Genomic DNA, 20,797 nt, shown 5'->3' with positions numbered 1-20,797 from the left:
TGGCCATAAGATAGGATGCTGCTGCTGCTATGTATGATCATGATGAAAGAACCTCAGGTGGTCAAAATTAATCCAGTATTAATCCAAATATTCCAAATCCAAATTAATCCAAATTAATCCACTGTATAAGGCGTGCCTCATAATCAGGTCGTGGTTTTGGCACGTAAGACCCTATAACTTAATTCTTTTGGTCGATTCTATGAAGCTGCGATGACAAGTCATTTTAGGCGGGAAGATGAAGATGAAGACGTTGAGCAACCGGCGCGCGGCTCGAGCAGAGCAGAGCGGCTACCGGGCGAAGAACGGCGCACCTCTGGCAGCCAGCCGTCTCGAGTCGGTCCGCTTGTCTCCTGGGCAGCCGTGCCCGCCGGGACACTGCAGCGTCAGCGAAGGTGAGCCACGAGGCCAACGCGCCGCGCCTTCCCCGTTTTTTTTTCTCCCTTCGCGCAGCGTACGGCCTGTGCTGTTCGCCGGTATCTCGACCCAGAACGAGCACTGCGCTGCCACGGCCCGCCGTGGTGGCGTAGTGGACATGGCGTTGCGCTGCTAAGTCCGAGGGTGCGCGATCAAATCCCGGCCGCGGCGGCCGCATTTCGATGGGGGCGAAATGCATAAACGTCCGTGTATCGCGCATCGGGTGCGCGCTAAAGAACCGCAGGTGGTCCACATTGACCCGGAGTTCCCCATTACGGCTTGCCTCATAATCATATCGTGGTATTGCACGTAAAACGCCAGAATATAATTTATTTATTTTACCGCCACGTGCACACTCACACGGAGCACAGGGCCCGTTGAGTCTATAGGTAGGCCAGCTGCCGCGTCATACGCTTACGGGTCTCGGAATCTGTATACGGCCCTGTCAAACCATAGCCAACGAAATTCTTCTGGGCGTGGTGGGTCCTCGCGCCGTCTCTTGGAGGGTTGACTCAACGCTCAGGGGCCGGCGCATTTCTCCTGAGGTGGGATAGGCTGCCTTCGTTTTATTCCCTCCCCCCCCCCCCCCACATCAGCTTCGGCACGAGTCTCCTTGCGGTCTCACTTTCTCCTTGAACATTCCCCCCTCCTCCTCAAGTTTACTCCATATATATACCACAACCCACGAGCTCAAACAGCAAAGAGGTAGTAATTCGGGGTGTTTTTCTTCTGCATATATTTGGGATGTTTACCGCAATGCACAGGTAACGAAAAAGATCAACGAAAGGCCATCGAATAAACGCGTCCAGCACCGTGTGATCCGAGTATACATGTAGCATTCAGTTCGAGCATTGCTTGTCTGTTACTCTACGGGTAACGGCACCGGGAACATTCGGCTCACCTATAGTGCCTAATAAATTCGGGCTATAGTTGGTCCGACATAACTAGGAAACTGAGTGGTGTTAAATGCAATGGACGCACGTGAAGCGATTCCCGTCCCTACCGTCCTAATGCGTTTATAGTGCTGCTGTTAAGAACGGCCCGCTGAGGTGCAAGTTTTACCAACCAGTTGCGACAGCGGCGTCAACTTTTCTTGGAAAGCCACCGTTACGCTCTAGCCAAGCGGCGTCACTAAGTCTACTGTGTGCGGAGGACAATGCCGCGTCCTCGCCTCTCCGTCGCGGGATTGCCGAGATGAGTTTGACGAACCAGGCTTTATGACTGAACACGCCGCCGCCGACCCGGTCTGCTGTGAACAAGGGAGTCCCCGAGGGAACGTAGTTTGAGGCCCCTTCCCACGCACCGTTCCTGACGTCAGCCCCGAGTTCTGCGAAGACCGTCTGACCTCGGTTGAGGGACCGTGAACCTGTGCGGAAGTGTGTGTGTGTAATCCCTCGCACAGAGAGGCGGCTCGTCTACGGTGCCTGGTCGAACGTTTCCCTCACCTTGGGATTGAGGGAGTACCGAGTGTTTATAAACCGCTGTTGTGCGGCGGCTCAGTACTTTCTCTCGCAGTCATGCTAGACTGATGAACTGCAACGTCCTTATGTAGACACTGTAAATAAACCCATATTCCTCGTTCTCGATGAGAAGCAGTCCTTCCCTTCAACAACGTCCTCAGCGTGGATAAGTTGGACGACGGCATGGGCCAGCTACCATCTAATTCATGCCCGACTCCAATCTTGACAACTGGTTACGAACGGTGGGATTGACGTCCCAATCCTCACACTGCTCAGTTTCTCAGCGGAAAGGTATCGATGGCCCGCTATCGTACCCAAAATATTCTTAATTCAGATATTCACTTTGCTTTTCCGGTAAGGGAGCACGCACGTTGACTCGCTCAACAATAAACATAATTACCATATTTCCGACCCTTTGGACGCGCAGAAAGGTAATATAGAGAGTGAGCTAACTTACGAAGTCAAAAGCTTGTTCTTCCTAATATTTAGGCATTTAAGTACTATCGTTGATACACCGAAATTTTAAACTATTACAACAATCTTCTTTTGTGCAGCCGCAGCTTGGTTAAAACCTAAACGATGGCCTATCATTCGATTGCGTTGTTTAATGTGGTCAGCAGACGACAACAGCGATATTGCTATAAGCGCCCTATATATATATATATATATATATATATATATATATATATATATATATTATTCAAGGACAATAAAGGGTCACAGAATGATCGCCACACTTGCTGCGTAAATTACATGTTGGAAAAGACTCACTGCATTGAATTCTGGGGTTTTACGTGCCAAAATGACGATTTGATTATGACGCACGTCGTCGTTGGGTACCCCGGATTAATTTTGACCACCAGAGGACCTTTAACATGCCCCAAAGCACGGGACACGGGCACTCTTTCATTTCGCCCCGTCGAAATGCGACCGCCGCGGCCGGGATTCGGTCCTCGCCACCTAGTGCTTAGCAGTGCAACATCATTGCCGTTGCCGCCGCAGCGGGTGTTCTCTGAAAATAAGAACATCGAGAATTCGTACACTCGGAATGTCGTGTCTCACATACTCCGACTCCCACCTACTTCGACAGCTTGCTAACTGTTGCATCTTGTATTTCGGTTCCGGAACGAGTTGACCGCTAGCCACTACACTGTACTAACCGAATCCTTTGGTAAGCACAAAATTGCACGTCAATCATGTCTCTGCTCTCGTATGCTTCCGCGCTTTTCAACCACTCGACTACGTTGGCCGTATGCGAACTCCGGATACCCCTCGCTATCCTTCTTGCCCGTGCTTCTAAATCTTTGCCGAAAAGCTTCGGCTGGAAGGTGGTACTTCTTAAAAAGACTAGCCTTAACCTTTGCATAATCATATGCGTCTTGCGCACTGAGTCTGGCGATTATTTCCGCAGCCTCACACGGCAATACAGACAGCAACCGCTGTAGCCATGTACTCGGACCGAAGATCATCTTCTCGCAGGTCCTTTCAAAATTTCCTAGGAACAAGCCTATGTCGTTCCCGACCTCAAATGGCTTTAACAGCCTGTCCATGCGGTATGATTCTGCCTCACTTGATCGTCCCAGAGCCCCTTCACTTCCTTGAGGCAACTCCAAACGTTTGCTTTCAAGTTCAAGTTCAATTTCTCTTAACTCGCGATCTTTCTCGCGTTCCTCTCTGTCCCGTTCTTCTCTCTCTTTGTCCCGTTTCTTTCTATTCCTAAAAAGTTCTAACCCAATTTCAATATCCTCCTTACTGGCCTGTTCGGAAATCAGCTGCAATATTTCCGATTTTAGCATTTCCTTGCGTATCTCTAGGCCCAGTTCCTCACCAACAATCAATAATTCGTCTCTCAGCTAGTGTCCTTAACTCCTTGATTGCTGCTTTACTGCCTTGGTCCTCCTCGCTAAACAAGCCTCGGTAAACACAACCTAGCTAACAATCAACAATCCAACTTGCCTACTGTTCTAAACAGAACAACCACAAAATTAAGCCTAGAGAGTCAAAGCAAGAACCAAGCACTCACCGAAGACACTGCACCACGTCGCAAAATCCGTCTCACCGCTGCCAGCCAGCTGTAAGAATTGGGGTCGGGCATGAAATAGATAGTAGCTGGCCCAACCCGTCGTCCAACTCATCCACGCTGAGGACATTGTTGAAGGGAGGGACTTGTTTTCATCGAGAACGAGGAATATGGGATCTACATGAAGGGTGGAGTATCTACAGTATCTAAATGAAGGGTGGAGAACGTTACATTTCATCAGTCTAGCATGACTGAAAGAGAACTCACACTGAGTATCCGTCAACGGCTGCTTTAAAACACTGTCCTCCCTAGATCCCTAGGTGAGGGAAAACTGCCGTTCAACCTTCGTCCAAAGGGAGGGCCATCGTAGTCGAGCCGCCTTTGAGGGGAAGGGTTCACACACTCACTTCCGCACTTTGGTTTCACTGAACACACCGAGGTGAGAGGGTTCTTGTAGACAGGGGTCTTGACACGAGCAGGCGTCTCTTGATCCCAGAACTCACCCCGCAGTCAGTAGTCACCGCGTCTGTCCATTGACTGTGACATCTTTTGGGGCCCGTGAGAACGCACCGCAAAACACCCTGTTTCAGGAGTTCTCTTGCTCCAAGCAAGCCGCGAAGGCGGCAGCGAATCGACCAACAATACACGGTCCGCCGAACGAGGCTAGACATGGGGGCGCCGTGGGGCTGTTGAGGCGGCGCATTATTGTCTTTACAAAGCGAGTCGTCGCAGCGGGAGCCGGAGCAACGGCAAACTGCATCGCAACGCCATCTACAGGCAGCATCTGGGATTGAGACAGCCAATGGGTGCCTTTTATTTTCTGCAGGCATGTCGCTTGACTCGTGTCAATGTTTCGTGCTTCAGCTCGCCGAAATGCCGGTCGACGCCGCTGCAGTAGCAATCTGCGTGGAGTATATCACTTTTGTCGGCGCCTCTACCTTTATCTAAACACTGGAAACAAGCTACAGCTAAGCAGCTGAGCCACCACGGTGGGTGAAAAGATTCACACGCTATGTGCCACAATCTAATATGATGCACTGGGTTTATTTCTGGAACTTACGGTTTACAAACGGCAACCCTGCAGCAAAGGCAAAAATAAATGTAAGTTTTACGGGCCAAAACCACAATCATATGACACTCGCAGCAGTCTGTGACTCGCGGATTAAATTTGACTACCTGGCGTTCTTTAACGTGTCCTCGATGCACGGTGCGAGAGTGTTATTGTATTCCGCCCCCGTCGGAATGTGGCGCCGTGGTCGGGAGCGAACCGGCGACCTCGAGCAGCAGCGCAGCGCCATAAGCATTGGGCTACCGCGACGGGTGCACCAAAGGCAGATATTGCAGTTCTGTAAGCTGCATCTGTTAAAACAATTAAAGCGTGCAAATGTGTTATGTTTACTGTTTGCGTGACGTGTTTACAATGATGACGGTGGTATTGCAAAATACTCCCCCCTCTCTAGCTACAACCCGCACCACCACCATCCTTTATCTGTTAGCCGGCGGGACGTATTATAGATGACGATTTTAGCAACGCGCATATTGATGACCATTATAGATGCAATGCGCATATTGGCGTCTATTTGAAGCGAAGCTTTCATGAACTGCTTCGATAAATGCTATACAACTGATAATGGCACAGCGTTTTGCCGTATGGCGTGCCTACCGTGCAAATCCGGCAAGCTGCCAAGCCTGCCGAGACCCGCACCACGAGATCCACGCGTGTGCGTTTCACTGTCTCCGCGGAATCAGCCCCCCGAGTAAAGTGGGCCGATCATGGAGGTAGTGATGTTTACTGTTGTACTCTGTACTGTCGGCATACTTTACTCGAAGAGAAACCGACCGAGCGGTTACGCCAAACCCTGGGAAATAAGGCATAGAAAGAGTTGCTTTAATAAAGGGATTCTGCGCTCGATGGGCGTACATTTGGTGGAGTGAAGATATTTAGGTGCCTTTTTTTTGCTTTCACATGCACAAATCTGTGGAGAACAAAGCCGATTACTGGCACATTTGTAGGGGTAGTAGAGGCGACTACATGCAAGCCTATTCGTTATGCGAGTGCTGTCTTGTCCGAGCTATCCGATAACGCAACGTTATCAGCATCAGCCACGCGGTCAGCGAAGTCCTGGAGGATTCGCAAGGACTGCTTTGCTTTAAAAAGTGCATGCAACATAACTATGTGTGTGTGGTGACATTCAAAGTTTAGATTACACTGTTAACTATTCCCATTTGTATTCGAAACAATTATTCGGTATTTGCGAATATCCAAACTTGCGAAATATTTTGCAGAAGCCAACTGTTAAAGTATAGTTACTGTTCGCCGTCTGCTATAGGAAGTACCGTAAATTATCAATAGTAAAAGGACAAACGCTTTAGAAGCAACGCGGGAACAAAACGGCTATAACGCAAGCTTTGAGCTTTCGCACCTGAATTTTACGTGACAACTTGTGATCTTTGCTTGCAGTCTATCATTTAGCTTACATGACTGTTTAGTTATGTAGCAGTTTTACCTCTTACGCTGTTGCAACGGGCCATAATATCCATGGGTGTCTAAGGCATACAAGTCTTTCTGTCGCCTTCCCCCTCCCCCCAACTTCTGATATCTTTTTCATCAACCATTTATCTAGCGTTCTTGGAAAGGTAATCATGCAGACGCATTCATTTATAGAGCGCTTGTTTGGAACCATGCTATGAAAATGTTGGAAGGCTATTCCTGCAATTTTTATGACAATTACTAATCTCGTTTGAAACTGATCCATGTTCTTTTTTAACAGTTAGGCTTCTTTTGTCACTAGTCAGTGCAAACGTGGTACCTAATCATATGGAATGGAAATAGATATTCCTTTTGTAAATATATGCATCTGTGTTCGACTATTCGATACTTACTAACTGTATTCGAAAAAAAAAATTGTATTCGCCCACCCCTAAAGATAACTGCTTTAAGATAATCCACAGTAGTGGTAGTTGCAGCAGGTGGTATTCATATGTATTGCGCTCCTCCTCTGATATGCTACGTATCATATAGCATATACGAGGAACATATACTTCGTTCTCGAACTCGTTCTAATTTTCTTATGCAAAGCCAATTTCGGGCAATCATGGCATCTATACGGAAATGAATGTAGAATCAACTAAATAAACGGAATGATCTCTTTTATCTCAAGAGTGATGCAATCGACCTGCTTCGCCGCGTCTTCCAGGGCTCGGCCTGCCACCACGCTTGGTGACGACGCCAGTTACCCGCGTCAGCAGCTGACTCCCGACGAAGCACGATGGGCGACGAGTCGATGGCGTCCGGTGTGTCGACCGGCGATACCGGAGGCCCACCGGGCGCAGCTGCTGCCGGTGTCGGAGCAGAGTGAGTGCACAGGGTTTGGAACACTTAGAGCGCTATAGCGCAAAGCTATTCCAAACTTTGCTATTACAATTTTGCAATCAGCCTCAATGACTGGTCGAACAATTTTCGGGACTTCGCCTGTCTCTCACGCGACGTTATGAAAACAGCGAAAACGCCCCGCATCTGATATGATGCGTGCACACTGATTATGCGTGATTATACCGAACGAAAGAAAAATAATTATTTCTGATTCGACGCATTTTTCGCCATGATACTCTGCCATTGATCAGACGTTGTCGGGCTGCGCCCACTGCGCCTGTCTGTCACGCGACGTCACATAACCGCGAGAACTCACCGCGTCAGAGAGATGTGTACGCGTTAAAGGCGCATTAATATGCCGAACAAAACTGAATTCTTTTTTTCTGAATAGCCAGGGACTGCTTCGTTCCGAAAGAAATAGAAGATGGCTGCCCGCCGATTGCTCTGGCACTAGGTATACTCGGAGCGGCCTGGGAGCATGTATTTTATCTGCGTATAATAAACATTCTTCCGCGGCAGTATAAAATTATCGAGCCATTTCGGAACGTATACGACATCACTTTGCCAACTCTTCTTTGCTGAGGATCCGTTCTTGCGGTATTTTTAACGTTCCGTTGCACACCACCGTGACTTTTCACCAACTACCGCATGCTAAGCAAGGGGAAGCAGATCAGTCGCGGACGCCGGCACCACCCTCCTTATCCGGTTATGTACTTTTACAGTGCTAGCTCGGCCCCATCAAAACATTCTCCACTTGAGTGTGCTCCTCGCCTATTGTCAGCCAATTCTATCAGAAAACCTGTTCAGTGTAGGCAATGCTATTCGCTTTAAAAGTGATCTCCTATAAACAACGAGCGCGTTTAATTGGGCTTTTCAAAACGCTGCGGGTTACCGCCCGATGCTTGCGTCGGTGGTTACGTAATTTTGACGTCAGGAGATTGGAATAAAAACAAATTGGAATAGTTTTACGTTACAGGGCCCTTGATTTCGCAGCAGGACGATGGACACAATGACAAGAGCGCGGCACAAGTCAGGCTCTGTTTACCTTCACTGTGGAGTGTGTCATTTGGAAGGCCCCCCTTTCCGCGTTATTGTCTTTTGTTATTCTCTTAAGTACTTTCTTGAGTGACTTGCCATTCGCAAGTAAATCAGTAATCTGGTATGTGCAGTCTTTGTAAAAACTATTGAGGTACTGCTCATGTCAGTGGACTTGTCGGCCCGTTCACCAACATGCCCGCATAACATCACTAATACCGATATGATCAGTACCAAAATACATTGATTGGTTATTATTATTACCTACACGAATAACGGCAAAAGAATGCTGCTTGCTCTTTTAAGCTTAGGTGTGTCAAACGTAGTCCAGGAGCCATGTACTCGGGCTGCACTGGTAATGTCGAGATTTGCGGGTTGACTTCGAAACTTCTGAACGATTGAGCTACATCCATAAGAACTGATGTGTGCAAAATCTCGGTGTCTGAAACAACAACAACAACAACAACAACAACAACAACAACAACAACAACAACAACAACAACTACTACTACTACAACAACAAGCAACCGCAGATTTGTTCAATTAAGTCTTCCAGCTTAAGTACTTTCGTGAGTGAGTTTGCCGCATAGCATCACTATTGCCGAAATCCCGACAATGCTGCTTGCTGTCCTGAGCTTCGGTGCATCAGGCGTGCTCCAGCAAGCCTGCAACAAGGCCCCACGAATGATCTTGTCACTCACGGGGCTGCCTTAGAAATTCTGGCAGATAAATCCGCTACACCGTAAAGCCGCTATCGTTAAATTGTGTTGCTTGAAACGATATAAACTTGCCATGGTAGGCTTGCTTAACTAGACCCCGGCTGTTAAACAAGGGCTGCCCAGGCGTTTCAGGGCTGTTATACTTGCGGTTCCGAGACCGATCAACGCTTTCTTTACGTAGTTATTCGGTCTGCGCATGTACTGATGGCACATGATATTAAAAAAAAAACTAATCGTAATGACAGATTAGTGACGGTATTAAACGTGTCAAAGACGAAGTGGTATACAGCGTTTCGCTTAAAAAATTGTGCAGCAACTGAACGGTAGTGCTACATTAAAGCACTGTGGCAAATGTAGAGCGGTAAAGCCATAACTTTAAAGGTTTGGCGGTTGCGTAGTGGTGATGGTGTTCGATTGTACTAGAGACGAAAATCAACGCGAGAGCGTTGACACCATGTGTAAGCGTTGTAACAATTGCAGAGTGGTATAACGTCGTACTAAAGCAGCATTCTAGGAACAAGGCGGCAACGCCAGGCATAAACACACTAAAACAAAGCATTAGCCGTGCGCGTTACTATCATTAAAGTGAACAGGTGCTGAAAGAGGCGTGACACGTCCGACATGGATCATTGTCTCAAAGAAGGACGATTAAAAAAAGAAAGATTCGGCAAGCCGACAAATGCGTGGCTTCTTTGTATAGCCTTGTGGTAAAACGGAAAGGCAATGCTGAAGTCTTTCGAAGCTTCGCGAGCTGCCTTGGATATATTTTCTGACGTACAAGATTGGCTACGTCGAGGTCCTCTTATATCAGAAGACTAAAGGCACTGTGCCTACATCACCACAGTATTTTAATATATTTCTCACCTTCTATCGTCCGTTATAATGGCAAGCAACAATGGTGCAGGTTGAGCCACAGGCAGCAGTTCTGATACACAAATCGGTAGCCTGTCAAAGAAGAGATACACGATTGTACCGCACATGTTTGCAAGAAATGACAGCAGTAACGCGCTAAACCTAAGGAACCACGTTTCGACTTTATTTACGCACCTAAAATTCACAACTTAGGAAGCTCCACACAGGAGGACTTCTTTTTGGCAGTGGATCTCGAAAGCAGTTTTCCTGGCACTCGAATACTGGTTGTATGGGACTATAGTGCATTCCATGCAGCCACTGGCTTCGCTAGGAAAGCAGGCATCGCTTGGAGAGCTATTAGAATGCAGGGAGAAAGCCTGTTCGAAGAACCTTTTCAATGACCATGGCATTGACGGCGGCGCTTCGTAACAAACAAGAAAGACATTGTACTACACGCTGTTGGATCTGGAAGACAATCCGAATTGCTGTCCCCCAGATATTGGACCTTGCCGTTGAGTGTGGGAGTTGGCCGAGGTTGAGGAGGACTTCGAGATGAAAACTGGAGGTTTATTTACATTAGATTATGGGGTTTTACGTGCCAAAACCACTTTCTGATTATGAGGCACGCCGTAGGGGAGGACTCCGGAAATTGAGACCACCTGGAGTTCTTTAACGTGCACCTAAATCTAAGTACACGGGTGCTTTCGCATTTCGCCCCCATCGAAATGCGGCCGCCGGCCGTGGCGGGGATTCGATCCCGCGATCTCGTGCTCAGCAGCCCAACACCATAGCCACTGAGCAACCGCGGCGGGTTTTATTTACATTATTTACAGTAAAGGTACAAATAAATTAACAGTAATAAAGTAATTGCTGGCCGGCAGCAACTCGGACGCTGCGGCCCGTGGCAAGAAGCCCGAAAGAGATGAATTAAGGAATGCTCTCCTGCTGCTCCCGGTCTCTGGCTTTTAACCCCTTCGGTGTCTCGAGGTCACGTCCTGTTCGGCCAATCGTCGAGCCCGCTCAGGTGTCGTCATTTTCGGCCAATGGTAGGCGCCCGTGCGAGTGTAAGACACACTCGGCTCGGAGGGTCGCTCCATTGGCTCCACTTGTCCGAGGGCTTACTTGTCTGCGGTACTGCGTTCCTGGTCTGCAACTGCAGTCACTAAGGCGGATGGGGGGGTTGCTCCCAGGGCTTCACGGCGCATTACAGTCGTCGTTGCCTCGCGGCTTGCAAGTGCTCAGCGGGGGCAGGCGGATTGTTCTCGAGCGACCTTTCTGAGCCGCAAAGCCTCTTTCCTAGGGACCCAGGTTACCTGGAACCGTGCGAGGCTCCCGTTTTATGTTCAGGAAGAGTCAAGCAGTTTGACAATAGCTCCACATAAAGGCGCACGAAATGGGGGACGCCAACTTGTTTGGACGTGCTGCGCATCGGGATCGTGGTAGATGTGCTTCTGCGCTCCTTAATTAGGTGTGACGCGATTCGATGTGGGCTGGTGAACTCGAAGGAGGCTCAGGAAAAGGTCCCGTATCTAACAACGGCCTCACGTGGACTATACTCACAACCTGGTTTAAAGGGGTCCTGAACCACTATTTATCGAAGTGGAGAGAGGCATTCGTAGTGAAAATGAGCTATTTCAGAAATAGTTTGCTGCAAAAAGTACTCCAATGCGTTCAGCAGAAGCGGAGTTATTGGCAATCAAACACGGCCTCCGCTGTGCTCCCGTTCCTTCTTCAATATCTTGTACTGCGGAGCCTACGGCACAGTAGGGCGTGCCCACAAAGCTCCGCTTTCTAAATGTCACCGTGGCGCGCAGTTCAAGTTTCGTTTTGAATGTTAAAGTAGGTGCCACGACTTCCGTCTTTGGTCATCCCGTCTAAGGGAATGATGAAATAGTGAGTCCGATGACGAAATAGTGCGTCTAGAAGAGAGTGAGGTGAGGGCCTTTTGAAAACCGAGCGTTTCAGAGAATGGTGACATCGCGAACCAGTTGCGAACTCCACGCAATGAGTACGGCAGCAAAACTTGGCTGAGATGTTCACAGCAGCGTATGCTACCGCGGCCTATGTTATTTCACCAAGCTCGAGGGGGGGTTCAGGGTCCCTTTAAAATTGACGATGTCAAAACGACAGGCGATTTAGTGACCATCAGCATTTCAAGCGTAGCTGAAAGTTAGTAAACTGCGCTCCGATGGTAGGATAAAAATGGTAACTGATCGGTACAACTGGGCAGAAACTTAATAGGACGAGGCACCCTCACTTCTGGCTCAAGTAAGGGAGACGCGAAAAGCAGCTAGACAAGCCGGCGACGCCCACTCACGATACCCATCTGCTTCACCTGTGGGAAAGCGTATTACAGCTGATAAGCAAGTGTCACGACCAGGGAAGAAGGGAGATCGGTTAGCACCAAGGCGATTAATCGGAAATGCCAACAAAAAGATGTACCATATCTGATAGCAGGAACACTGTGCTAAATATTGTGGGAAAGAGGGGGCTGCAACAGCTGTAGCAAACTATATACCGGGGCACGATCGGAAAAATAAAAGCTATGCGTATACCACGAAAGGTAGTTAGCCGAAGTTATCACTCTTGAAGAGTTTGTAGATGATGCGGCCATGACCGTCTTTCGAAAGCTATATTTCTTCTGATCCACCCCATATCAATATTTACGGCTTGTGACACCGCCCGTCTATAAAGGATAAAATTTGCTGTTCAATGGCCGAGCTCTCTGCCGCACTGCAAGGAGTCAACATCCACAGATCGCCTGAAAAATGCGAAATCGCGTGGAATCATCTACTAACCCTTGATATAGAGAACACCAAACTTCTTGTGTATCTTGCTTAAATGACATCTGTACGGATGGAAAGCTGCGCCCTAGGCTGACTAAAACAAACCTTCCGTAGTTTGATATCCAGACCCCAAGTCGGGAAAACCATTGAACCTTCTACCTAATGTCAGTGCAATCTCTCACTTTTACTCTTTGCATGGAGGCTGCTAAGGCGTGTGGTTTTAGATAGAATTTCGTACATATGGAAAGCCCAAAATGCACATGTTCTCACGAAACTGGGTCTCGGAGCTGTCTGATCACTGAAGCGTTTTGCACCTGATTAGGTGCACCGTCAGAAAACCGATGCCTGGAAGTCTTACAGATCGCTATTTAGTATAGTTACCGCGGACATGAGAAAAATTAAGCAGATCTAACGCGCACGTCGGAAACTATGGTACAGCAAAGCTTGATGTAATGCTTGTGCTTATATATGTTTGTCGATGCTCGTGTTTACGTTTGTGCGCACGCTTATGAAATGAGCGCACGAATTGAAGTTCACATAGGTTGAAACACGTGCGTTGGATCTGTACAATTATTTTGCGCACAGATATACATATTGTAATAAGGGGGGTACAGCGCTATGAACACACGGACAACAGAAATAGAAGTGCGTGTCCTGTCCACTTCTATTTCTGTTGTACATGTGTTTATAGCTCAATACCCCGCTTAATACAAGATGAACTTCCACCAACTAGCCGAACTTGCCGCTCTGTATAGTATGCATACTTTCGCGTTTTGCGGCATAGCGTTTACGTGCCTGTTCATGGAGACGCATCTTCTTGGCTTCCACTTCCTCGGCACTTAGAATTCGCTTCGGTAGCTTGGCTTGCACCACCTATACTAAACACTCACTGACAATGCACGCGTAGGCGCAGCTGTTTTCCCTAATGAGGTGACCAGCTGGGTGAGGAAAACGATGACGAAACACCAAGCACTGCGGAACAGGCAGAGAAGGCTTTGCTTTAATACATTCGAACCTCTTGTGTAGGCGAAAACCAAGAAAGGCCAAGTCATTTCGAAATTATAACATAATGGACTTCAATTATATTATTAACTATCAGAATTCCCCAATGCACATTTGAGTGACAGACAGCCGTATTTTTTTTCAGACTAATTGCAGTATCTTCATTTAGAAAGTTATACTCTGCAGCGACACGGAGCACTGTGTATAGGGATCGCGATCGAATTGCTCGATCGCGATAGGCTTCCTTCGGCAGTTTGCGCAACGCAGCGAATTTCGATCGAGACTTCATATTGCAATCGGGTTCTATCACGATCGAAAATGCCCGTGGGGAGGGCATAAATGAATTAACAAGTAAGTAAATTCCTGTTTAGAGAACCACCTATAATTCAGGAAGTTCGTGAAACAAGTCACCTAAAACGATTGTCTTATATAAGTGTTAATAATAACCCACACGCCGCGACACCAGTGGTCTCAGAAGCGAGTTGACCTAACTCTGCTCATTGCTTAGCCCGTCTTGGAGTGACAAGCTGTCAATGCTGGTGTTGGCCTTAGCTGATCGCGAGTCGCGTGTGCCTTGTCAAGATCGTAGGATAAGATAGGAATAAACTTTATTTGTCCAACGGTGTCAAGATCGTCGCCCATGGATACCCAATGAACAGGCATGCCGAGTTAGGAGATGAGCGGAGCTAGTTCTTTCAAATCACTTTTCGAACAGCTGGTGTCGCGGCACGCGGGCGCGTAGCCCGACACTTATCGGTACTTCGCGCGCTACGAGCAAAGAGCGAGAAAAGATAATTCCGGGGGACACAGCCCTCTGAAGATGACTGACTGCGATGCTTGAGGTAGTTGTCGGGCAAGAAATTTAAGTATAGCATATACAGTGTACTAGCGCGCACCCATGTTTTGCCGCTTGATTATTTTGCGACACAGCTGCCTGTTTGAAACTCGTTCGGGATGTTACAAACGGATGACAACGACAACGGCTTTGGACATCTTCCAAACTGGTTACAGTTCATACTAGCGATCGGTTGTAAGACAATGTTTACGCAGTGGACAGGCTAGCGTAAACATTATAAGTTCTCGTGAGTTCGCAGAAACACTTGTTGCGGGTGCACCGCAGTGGCATTCATTTCATTTGCGTGTGTCCTACTTCTTCCTTCATGCTATCTGTATCATTTTCAGGGGCATCATGAAAAAGCTGTCAAACTACTGGTTTATCGTCGGGTCCATACCGCTGGTGATGTTCCTGCTTGTCTGCCTCCCCACTGTGTTCTACGTCAAGTCCATTTCAGGTAAATAACCGCGCGAGGGAGGAAGACGTACACGTATTTTCTAAATAGAGAGTTTTAGGTTAGGGGACGCAAGCGGCTTGCGTACGCAAGAACTAGGGGCAACGGTACTGTGCGTGCGCAGACCCCTACGTCTGTGTCTGCGCATGCGCAGTACCGTCGCTCCTTGTTCCTGCGTACACAAGCTGCTTGCGTCCCCTAACCTAAAGCTCTCCAATCACTTCACTGGTGCGTTCCTGCGTAAACTCGCACGCCGAGGGCATTGGACCGAAAATTTCGCTCTGAGGCCGTGTACTATTCCATTCTGATTCCAAACTATTCAATTCTGATTTCTTCCAATTTCACGACGTCAAATTTACCCAACCGCCGACGCAAGCACCGGGCGATGACCCGCAGCGTTCTTTGAACAGCTCAGTCAAACGCGCTCCTCGTGTGTAGGCCACTTTTGTTTACTTTCAAAGGGAATAGCATCGCCTACCTTGTCAGCTCTTCGCTTATCTGATTGGCTCGCAAGAGGCGGGGAGCGCGCAGAAGTAGAATGCTTCGGCGCGAGGTCGAGCTATCGCAGTGAAAATAGATAGCTGGGTGAGAAGAGTGGTGCCTGCGTCTGCGATTGGTCCGCTTTCCCTATGCTTGCGGTGGCTGGCAGAAAGTCACGGCGGCGTGCAACGGAGAGTTCGGAGTGCCGCCTAAACGGGCTCTCAGTGAAGAAGAGTTTGCAGCACGATGCCGTATACGTACCGAAAGGGCTCGGCAACGTTTCACTGCCACGAAAAAGTATTAGCAAAGAAGTCCATTCTCACCGGTAGCTCCGAGCATCGCGTGCCAGAGTGATGGGTGGGCAGCCATCTTCGGTTCCTTTAAGAACGGGACCAGTGTCCGACTATTCCTAAAAAAAGCAAAAAAAAAAGCAAGTGTGCTTTTTTCTGCCATAGTAATGCACCTTTAGTGCGTACACGCCACTTCGGCAGGGTGAGTTCTTACGGCTTTGTCACGCCACGTGACACACAGGCGAAGCGGGCGCAGCCCTAAAACAAATTTGACCAATAGTGGAGGGCTAACGGCGAAAGAGGCGCGTAGAATCGGAAGAAACTTTTTTTTCTGTTTGTTCGTCTTAATCACGAATAATCAATGTGTGCACGTGTCATATGAGGGTGTTTTAGCGTTTTTTCATGACGTCCCGCGACAGACAAGCCAAGTGGGCGTGGCCCGAACGTCTTTTTTTTTTAAACCAATAATGGGGGGCTAATGGCAGAAATAAAATAGCAAAAAAACAGTAACATTGCAATAGCTTTACGTTATATAGCTCCCCTGCTGTACAGTAAGCTGTTTTTTGCTTCGTAATCCAGTGAAAGGAGCTGGTTCAGCTGCAGCGGCGAATGGTGCCTTACAAAATACAACTCCTTTCCTCCTATCGTGCACCGGAGGCGCCTTATAATATACAGGCAGGATTGTTAGGCATCAAAAAGCTGTACCGCTGAAGCAGCTCGTCGGTGCGAGGTGGAGGTTACCATTGTCAAGTTCAGTTGCCGTGGGCTGGTCAGCGCTTTCTTCCCTGCGCCCAACACACACCGGACAGAGCCTGTATATATAGGCATGAACTCGTGCGTAAAAGAAATCATCGTTATAAAATGTGCAAGTGAGTTTAATCAAATTGTAAAGTATGAACATGAATACGTGTTTGTCTCCTAAGAAGTTAGGCTGCACGTGTTTGGGGCAGATCGTAGAAAGACTTATCTGCGGGCAAAAAATCAAGCGCTACGAAAGTTTCGCGCTACAGCTACATTCAGTTGCTGCTGCGTAACTTCACTGTTGAATAATAAAGGAGCGAAAGTTTTCGCCTTTGCCATTTGACTTCGTAATTACTTCGTGGCAAGTTGTTGCCATTTGTACGTTCTGTTGCTCTATGCAGTGGATGCGTGCAATTGCTAATGAATAGACTCCCTCAGAGGCAGGGTACGTTTAAACAACCCTGCTTGCTCAGAAGAGGGCTTAAAAGCAAGAAAAGGCTGTTGATAATCAGCCCTGGTACGCAGACATAATTTTTGTAGCACCCGTGTTGCTTTCTGCCTTTTCCGTGACTAATGATTTTTTCCTTTTATTGCTGCGCCACAAAATTTGGCATATAACGAGTGCACCTACTCGTCCAAGGAGTCATTGCGCTGGTACAACGAGCCACGGCAATTCAAAGAACAATCCCCTTTTTTCTAGCTGAGTTGTTTTTAATCAAGTTATAGATTTTCTTGGCCACTTCTGCAGCAGACTCGAATTATATTTGTGCAGTTTTTTTTTCTTCCTGGGAGTCAGTGTCGAGACGTTGCTACTAGCGGTCCTGTTCCCGTCCGTTGCCTGTGTTAACATCACCAATGGCACCACAGAAAGCAGTTCACCTGGATGGGCTGTTCGGTATACCTGTTCAGATTCTTTGCGGTGCTTTCCGTTTTTTGTATAAAATGATTTTCGCATACTTACTATGTGAATCACAGTATGCTGCGGGTGACAGGAGGCGCAGAGAAATAAAAAGCAACCACGTATCTGACACGAAGGAAAAAAAAAAAAGAAGAAAGCAGAGCCCGGCCTTTAAAAGCCGTCTCGTCTTCTCTGTCGAATATGCCACACATGCCAGAGGGCAGTCAAACGAGGTTACGATGAAAGTTCCAATCAAGGCCACTTTTCTGTGTCGACGTCAGGCTCTGAGCCGTGAGGGCTGCAGAACTACACCCTTTTCAGAGTCATCTTACGCAGCCAGAAAGTGGTTCTGCGATGAGTTGCAAGCAGTGTAGCAACAGCAAACCAGGTTTGCGCCGAAACCGTTGATCTGGTTATTCGAATCTGGAAACCGGATAACGAGAAGGATTGGTTATTCGGTTGGTTATTCGGTTAATAGTGTCCGGATATTCGGATCGCCTGATATTTGTTCTTTTCTTTCTCTCTCTCTCTGTATATATATATATATATATATATATATATATATATATATATATATATATATATATATATACTTGCGCCCAAATTACCTCTCTTTCTCTCTTGTATTCTTATCTTTGTAATATGTTTGTAATACATTTGTAATATTTATACATGCAATAGAACCCAAAATTTGAACAAGCTATTAGCGACACCAAGTATTCGTGTCCGGACATTCGAATATCCATCTAACCGGTTATTTGAACCGGATGTCCTGAATATCCGTTTCTTGAAATCCGGATAGCCGGATAACCTGTTTTCGAGACCGGGTTCACTTCCCTCCGGTTAAATTGAATAGCCGGTCTGACGGAATTCTTTGAATTGAAATGTAGAATTCATTTGCCGACGATGGGAGCCGAACCCACCACCTTTACGCATGCGGTGCTCAACCACTGAGCTACGCCGGCGGTTGTTTTTACGTATACACATTCTTGGGTATCGATGTGCGTGTTGTTGCGACTGCGGGTCCGAAGACGTGGAATTCATTTTGCTCGTGGAGGAGTAAGGGAACGTGAGGCTGGGCCCGATATTCAGGACGTTTGACAAACACGTTTAAATTTACATATATACAATAAAATTCAAAGTAGTACAGAAAATGTTCGTGATGAAGTTGTAGGAGAAGCTTACTCCCACCGTCCGTTGCGTTGTTTTTACGCCCTGCGTGGTCATTGTTCAGTCACTTCCTCCATTCCGTCGTCAGGAGACCGATGACATCAGGTCCCACCAATATGTAGGTCGGTTGCCCTTTCCCTCCGAAGGGAGCTTTGTCGGAAACGCACGCACATAACTGGGCAAAAATATGGAAAGGGGGGGGGGGAACGTACGCTGACTGCGATCGTACATTGAGTCCGTCCCCGGCGTGGACATGCCAATTTGGGCGGCTGACAAGTGATGGCCGTATCCTTGCTAATTGCCCAAACCTCCCCTGACCGAGGTACTCCCGTGTTGGCCACAAATCATCCATTTTGAGAACCATTTCGACGAGGCCGTCGGCCCCTTTCCCATAATCGCGTTAGCCGTGACCGGAGGTTGTCGAGGGGTGAATGGCTGATCACAACAGTGTGCAAGATTTCGCCCTGGGAGTGTTTGTAGTCTGCAGTGCCACTCGTGGCCATGGCGGCGCGTGTGGCACACCTTTTAAATCGCTGGTTCGAACTTTAGGGGCAGGCAGTTGGCCAATAAACCCTCGTGTGCTACCTGAAGGTGTGAAACGTATACCGAAGCGCAGACCCTCGCTGCGCAGTGAACGAAAAGGAGGGAACCGAGGGGCCGGGATTTTGTTAGTCGCGACTATATATAAAGCTAACAGATAAAGGAAAGGAAATCAAAGGGAAATTTACTTGTAATTTTAATTGAAATCTACAAATGATACTGTAAGAGAAAGGAAAAGTAGATGAACAGAACAACTTGCTGCCAGTCTTTTATCGCTGGGACAGTGTTTTATACTCAGCCAGAACCAGAACCAACCAGAACCAGCCAGCTGTAAGGGGAAGGGAGGTTGGGAAGGCCGCATGCTATGACGCAGAAATTTCAGAGTTGGGGGGCCGGGGAAGGTCAGATGTCCGGTAGTAGTGGCGTGGCCACACCCTGGCTACGCCACTGACCTATAACGTTCTCTCGAGAGGCACGGAGTGCAATCGCATGTGCCCACGGGTAAAACATTTGTGCAAGCGACCTCTATTTTCCTATGTTACTCTGAGAAAACAGAACGGGAATTGAGCTTTCTCACTTTTTTCTGCTAGCCTTCGCAGCTTTTGTGCTACATGTCTACGAAGTAGTCTCACCAGTCTTTGGAAATTCACTTGCTCCTTTATGTAGGTTGCGGCACATTTTACGCGAAATGGTCCCTAGCGGTGACCGGAGGTGTAAACGCCATGGTGTGACAACGCGCTTCCGTAAAATGCGTATCCCGAGGAGCTCTTCTACGCGTAGTCGACGTCCGTGTTCCAATGCTCGTTCATGTGCGAGAGCAGCGTTTCTTTATCTCCGTCGGGCAGATTGCGCAGAAGAATATATGGGATGCCGTCAGGACCCGGCGCCGTCGCCCTACTGTTTTGCAACAATGCTATGTTGAAAGGCACTGTTGCATCGCTGTTACTTCTGCCATAGTGAAGTCGTCGTCGATGTTGTCGTTTGGGGGGCCGTATGCGCGTAGTGCGCGCCGATGGACGCGCCACGTGGTGGCGGCCTTGCGCAGAACACTCGGGAAAGGCGGCAGCCACGCGCTGTATAGTTTTCTACGTCGTCGATCGTGCTTCTCTGTTTGATTCACGTTTTCAGAGCAAAATAAGCAACACCCTTCGCGTGTGTGTGGTGGCCAAAGACTCAAGGCATGTCGTAGTAGAACTGTTACAAGGTGGGGTGCTCAAATACCGGCAGAGACGTGCCAGCGATGCGGTTCTGATCATTCCCCGCAAAGCCTCATCAGTGGGTGCAACGGCAACAATGGATAGCCGCCGTTCAGCACGAAATTTCTTGTTCTCATGCTTTCTTTTGTCGTGTCGGTGTTTCTTGCACTCGATCATGTTTACACGCGTTAGTGACGAAGTTGTTCCCGGCCTGCCCGTGTTTTGTTCGGTTCGTCCGCAGTGCAGCGTGTGGTTGAAAGGCACTTTGATAAAGTTCTGAATGCAGCTTGCCGCTTCATTACCATGTTGTGCTAGCTAGGCAGCACGACTGCACGAGCACATCGTGTTTCATGTTAAAGCTATTGAAGCTTTCAAGAACTGAAGCTGTTAGTTTTATGCGGCCCGAAAATTCCTTGCACCAGCTGTCACGCACTTCATCTTTTTGCACATATTTTATGGGTGATTTCACGCATATCAGCTGTTGTTAGTTGCAACAGCCCCCTGTTGGTTGTTGCTTCATGCAGAACTGATT

At 48.0% G+C, this 20,797-nt stretch overlaps 1 protein-coding gene across 1 annotated transcript in view; it reads left to right on the top strand.

Moving 5' to 3' along the window:
- The first annotated feature begins 214 nt into the window (after positions 1–214).
- Positions 215–20,797, top strand: part of LOC126520735 (uncharacterized) — a 168,536-nt gene continuing 147,953 nt past the window's right edge. Inside the window, exons 1-3 of the mRNA XM_055064855.2 lie at positions 215–392; positions 7,092–7,249; positions 14,844–14,953. Coding sequence (XP_054920830.1) covers positions 7,164–7,249; positions 14,844–14,953 — 196 coding nt within the window. The 5' untranslated portion in view covers positions 215–392; positions 7,092–7,163. The remainder of the gene's footprint in view (positions 393–7,091; positions 7,250–14,843; positions 14,954–20,797) is intronic.

The sequence above is a fragment of the Dermacentor andersoni genome, chromosome 3, assembly GCF_023375885.2.
Source record: "Dermacentor andersoni chromosome 3, qqDerAnde1_hic_scaffold, whole genome shotgun sequence".
NCBI classification, from domain to species: Eukaryota; Metazoa; Arthropoda; class Arachnida; order Ixodida; family Ixodidae; genus Dermacentor; species Dermacentor andersoni.
This window is presented reverse-complemented; position numbering and strand designations above follow the sequence as displayed.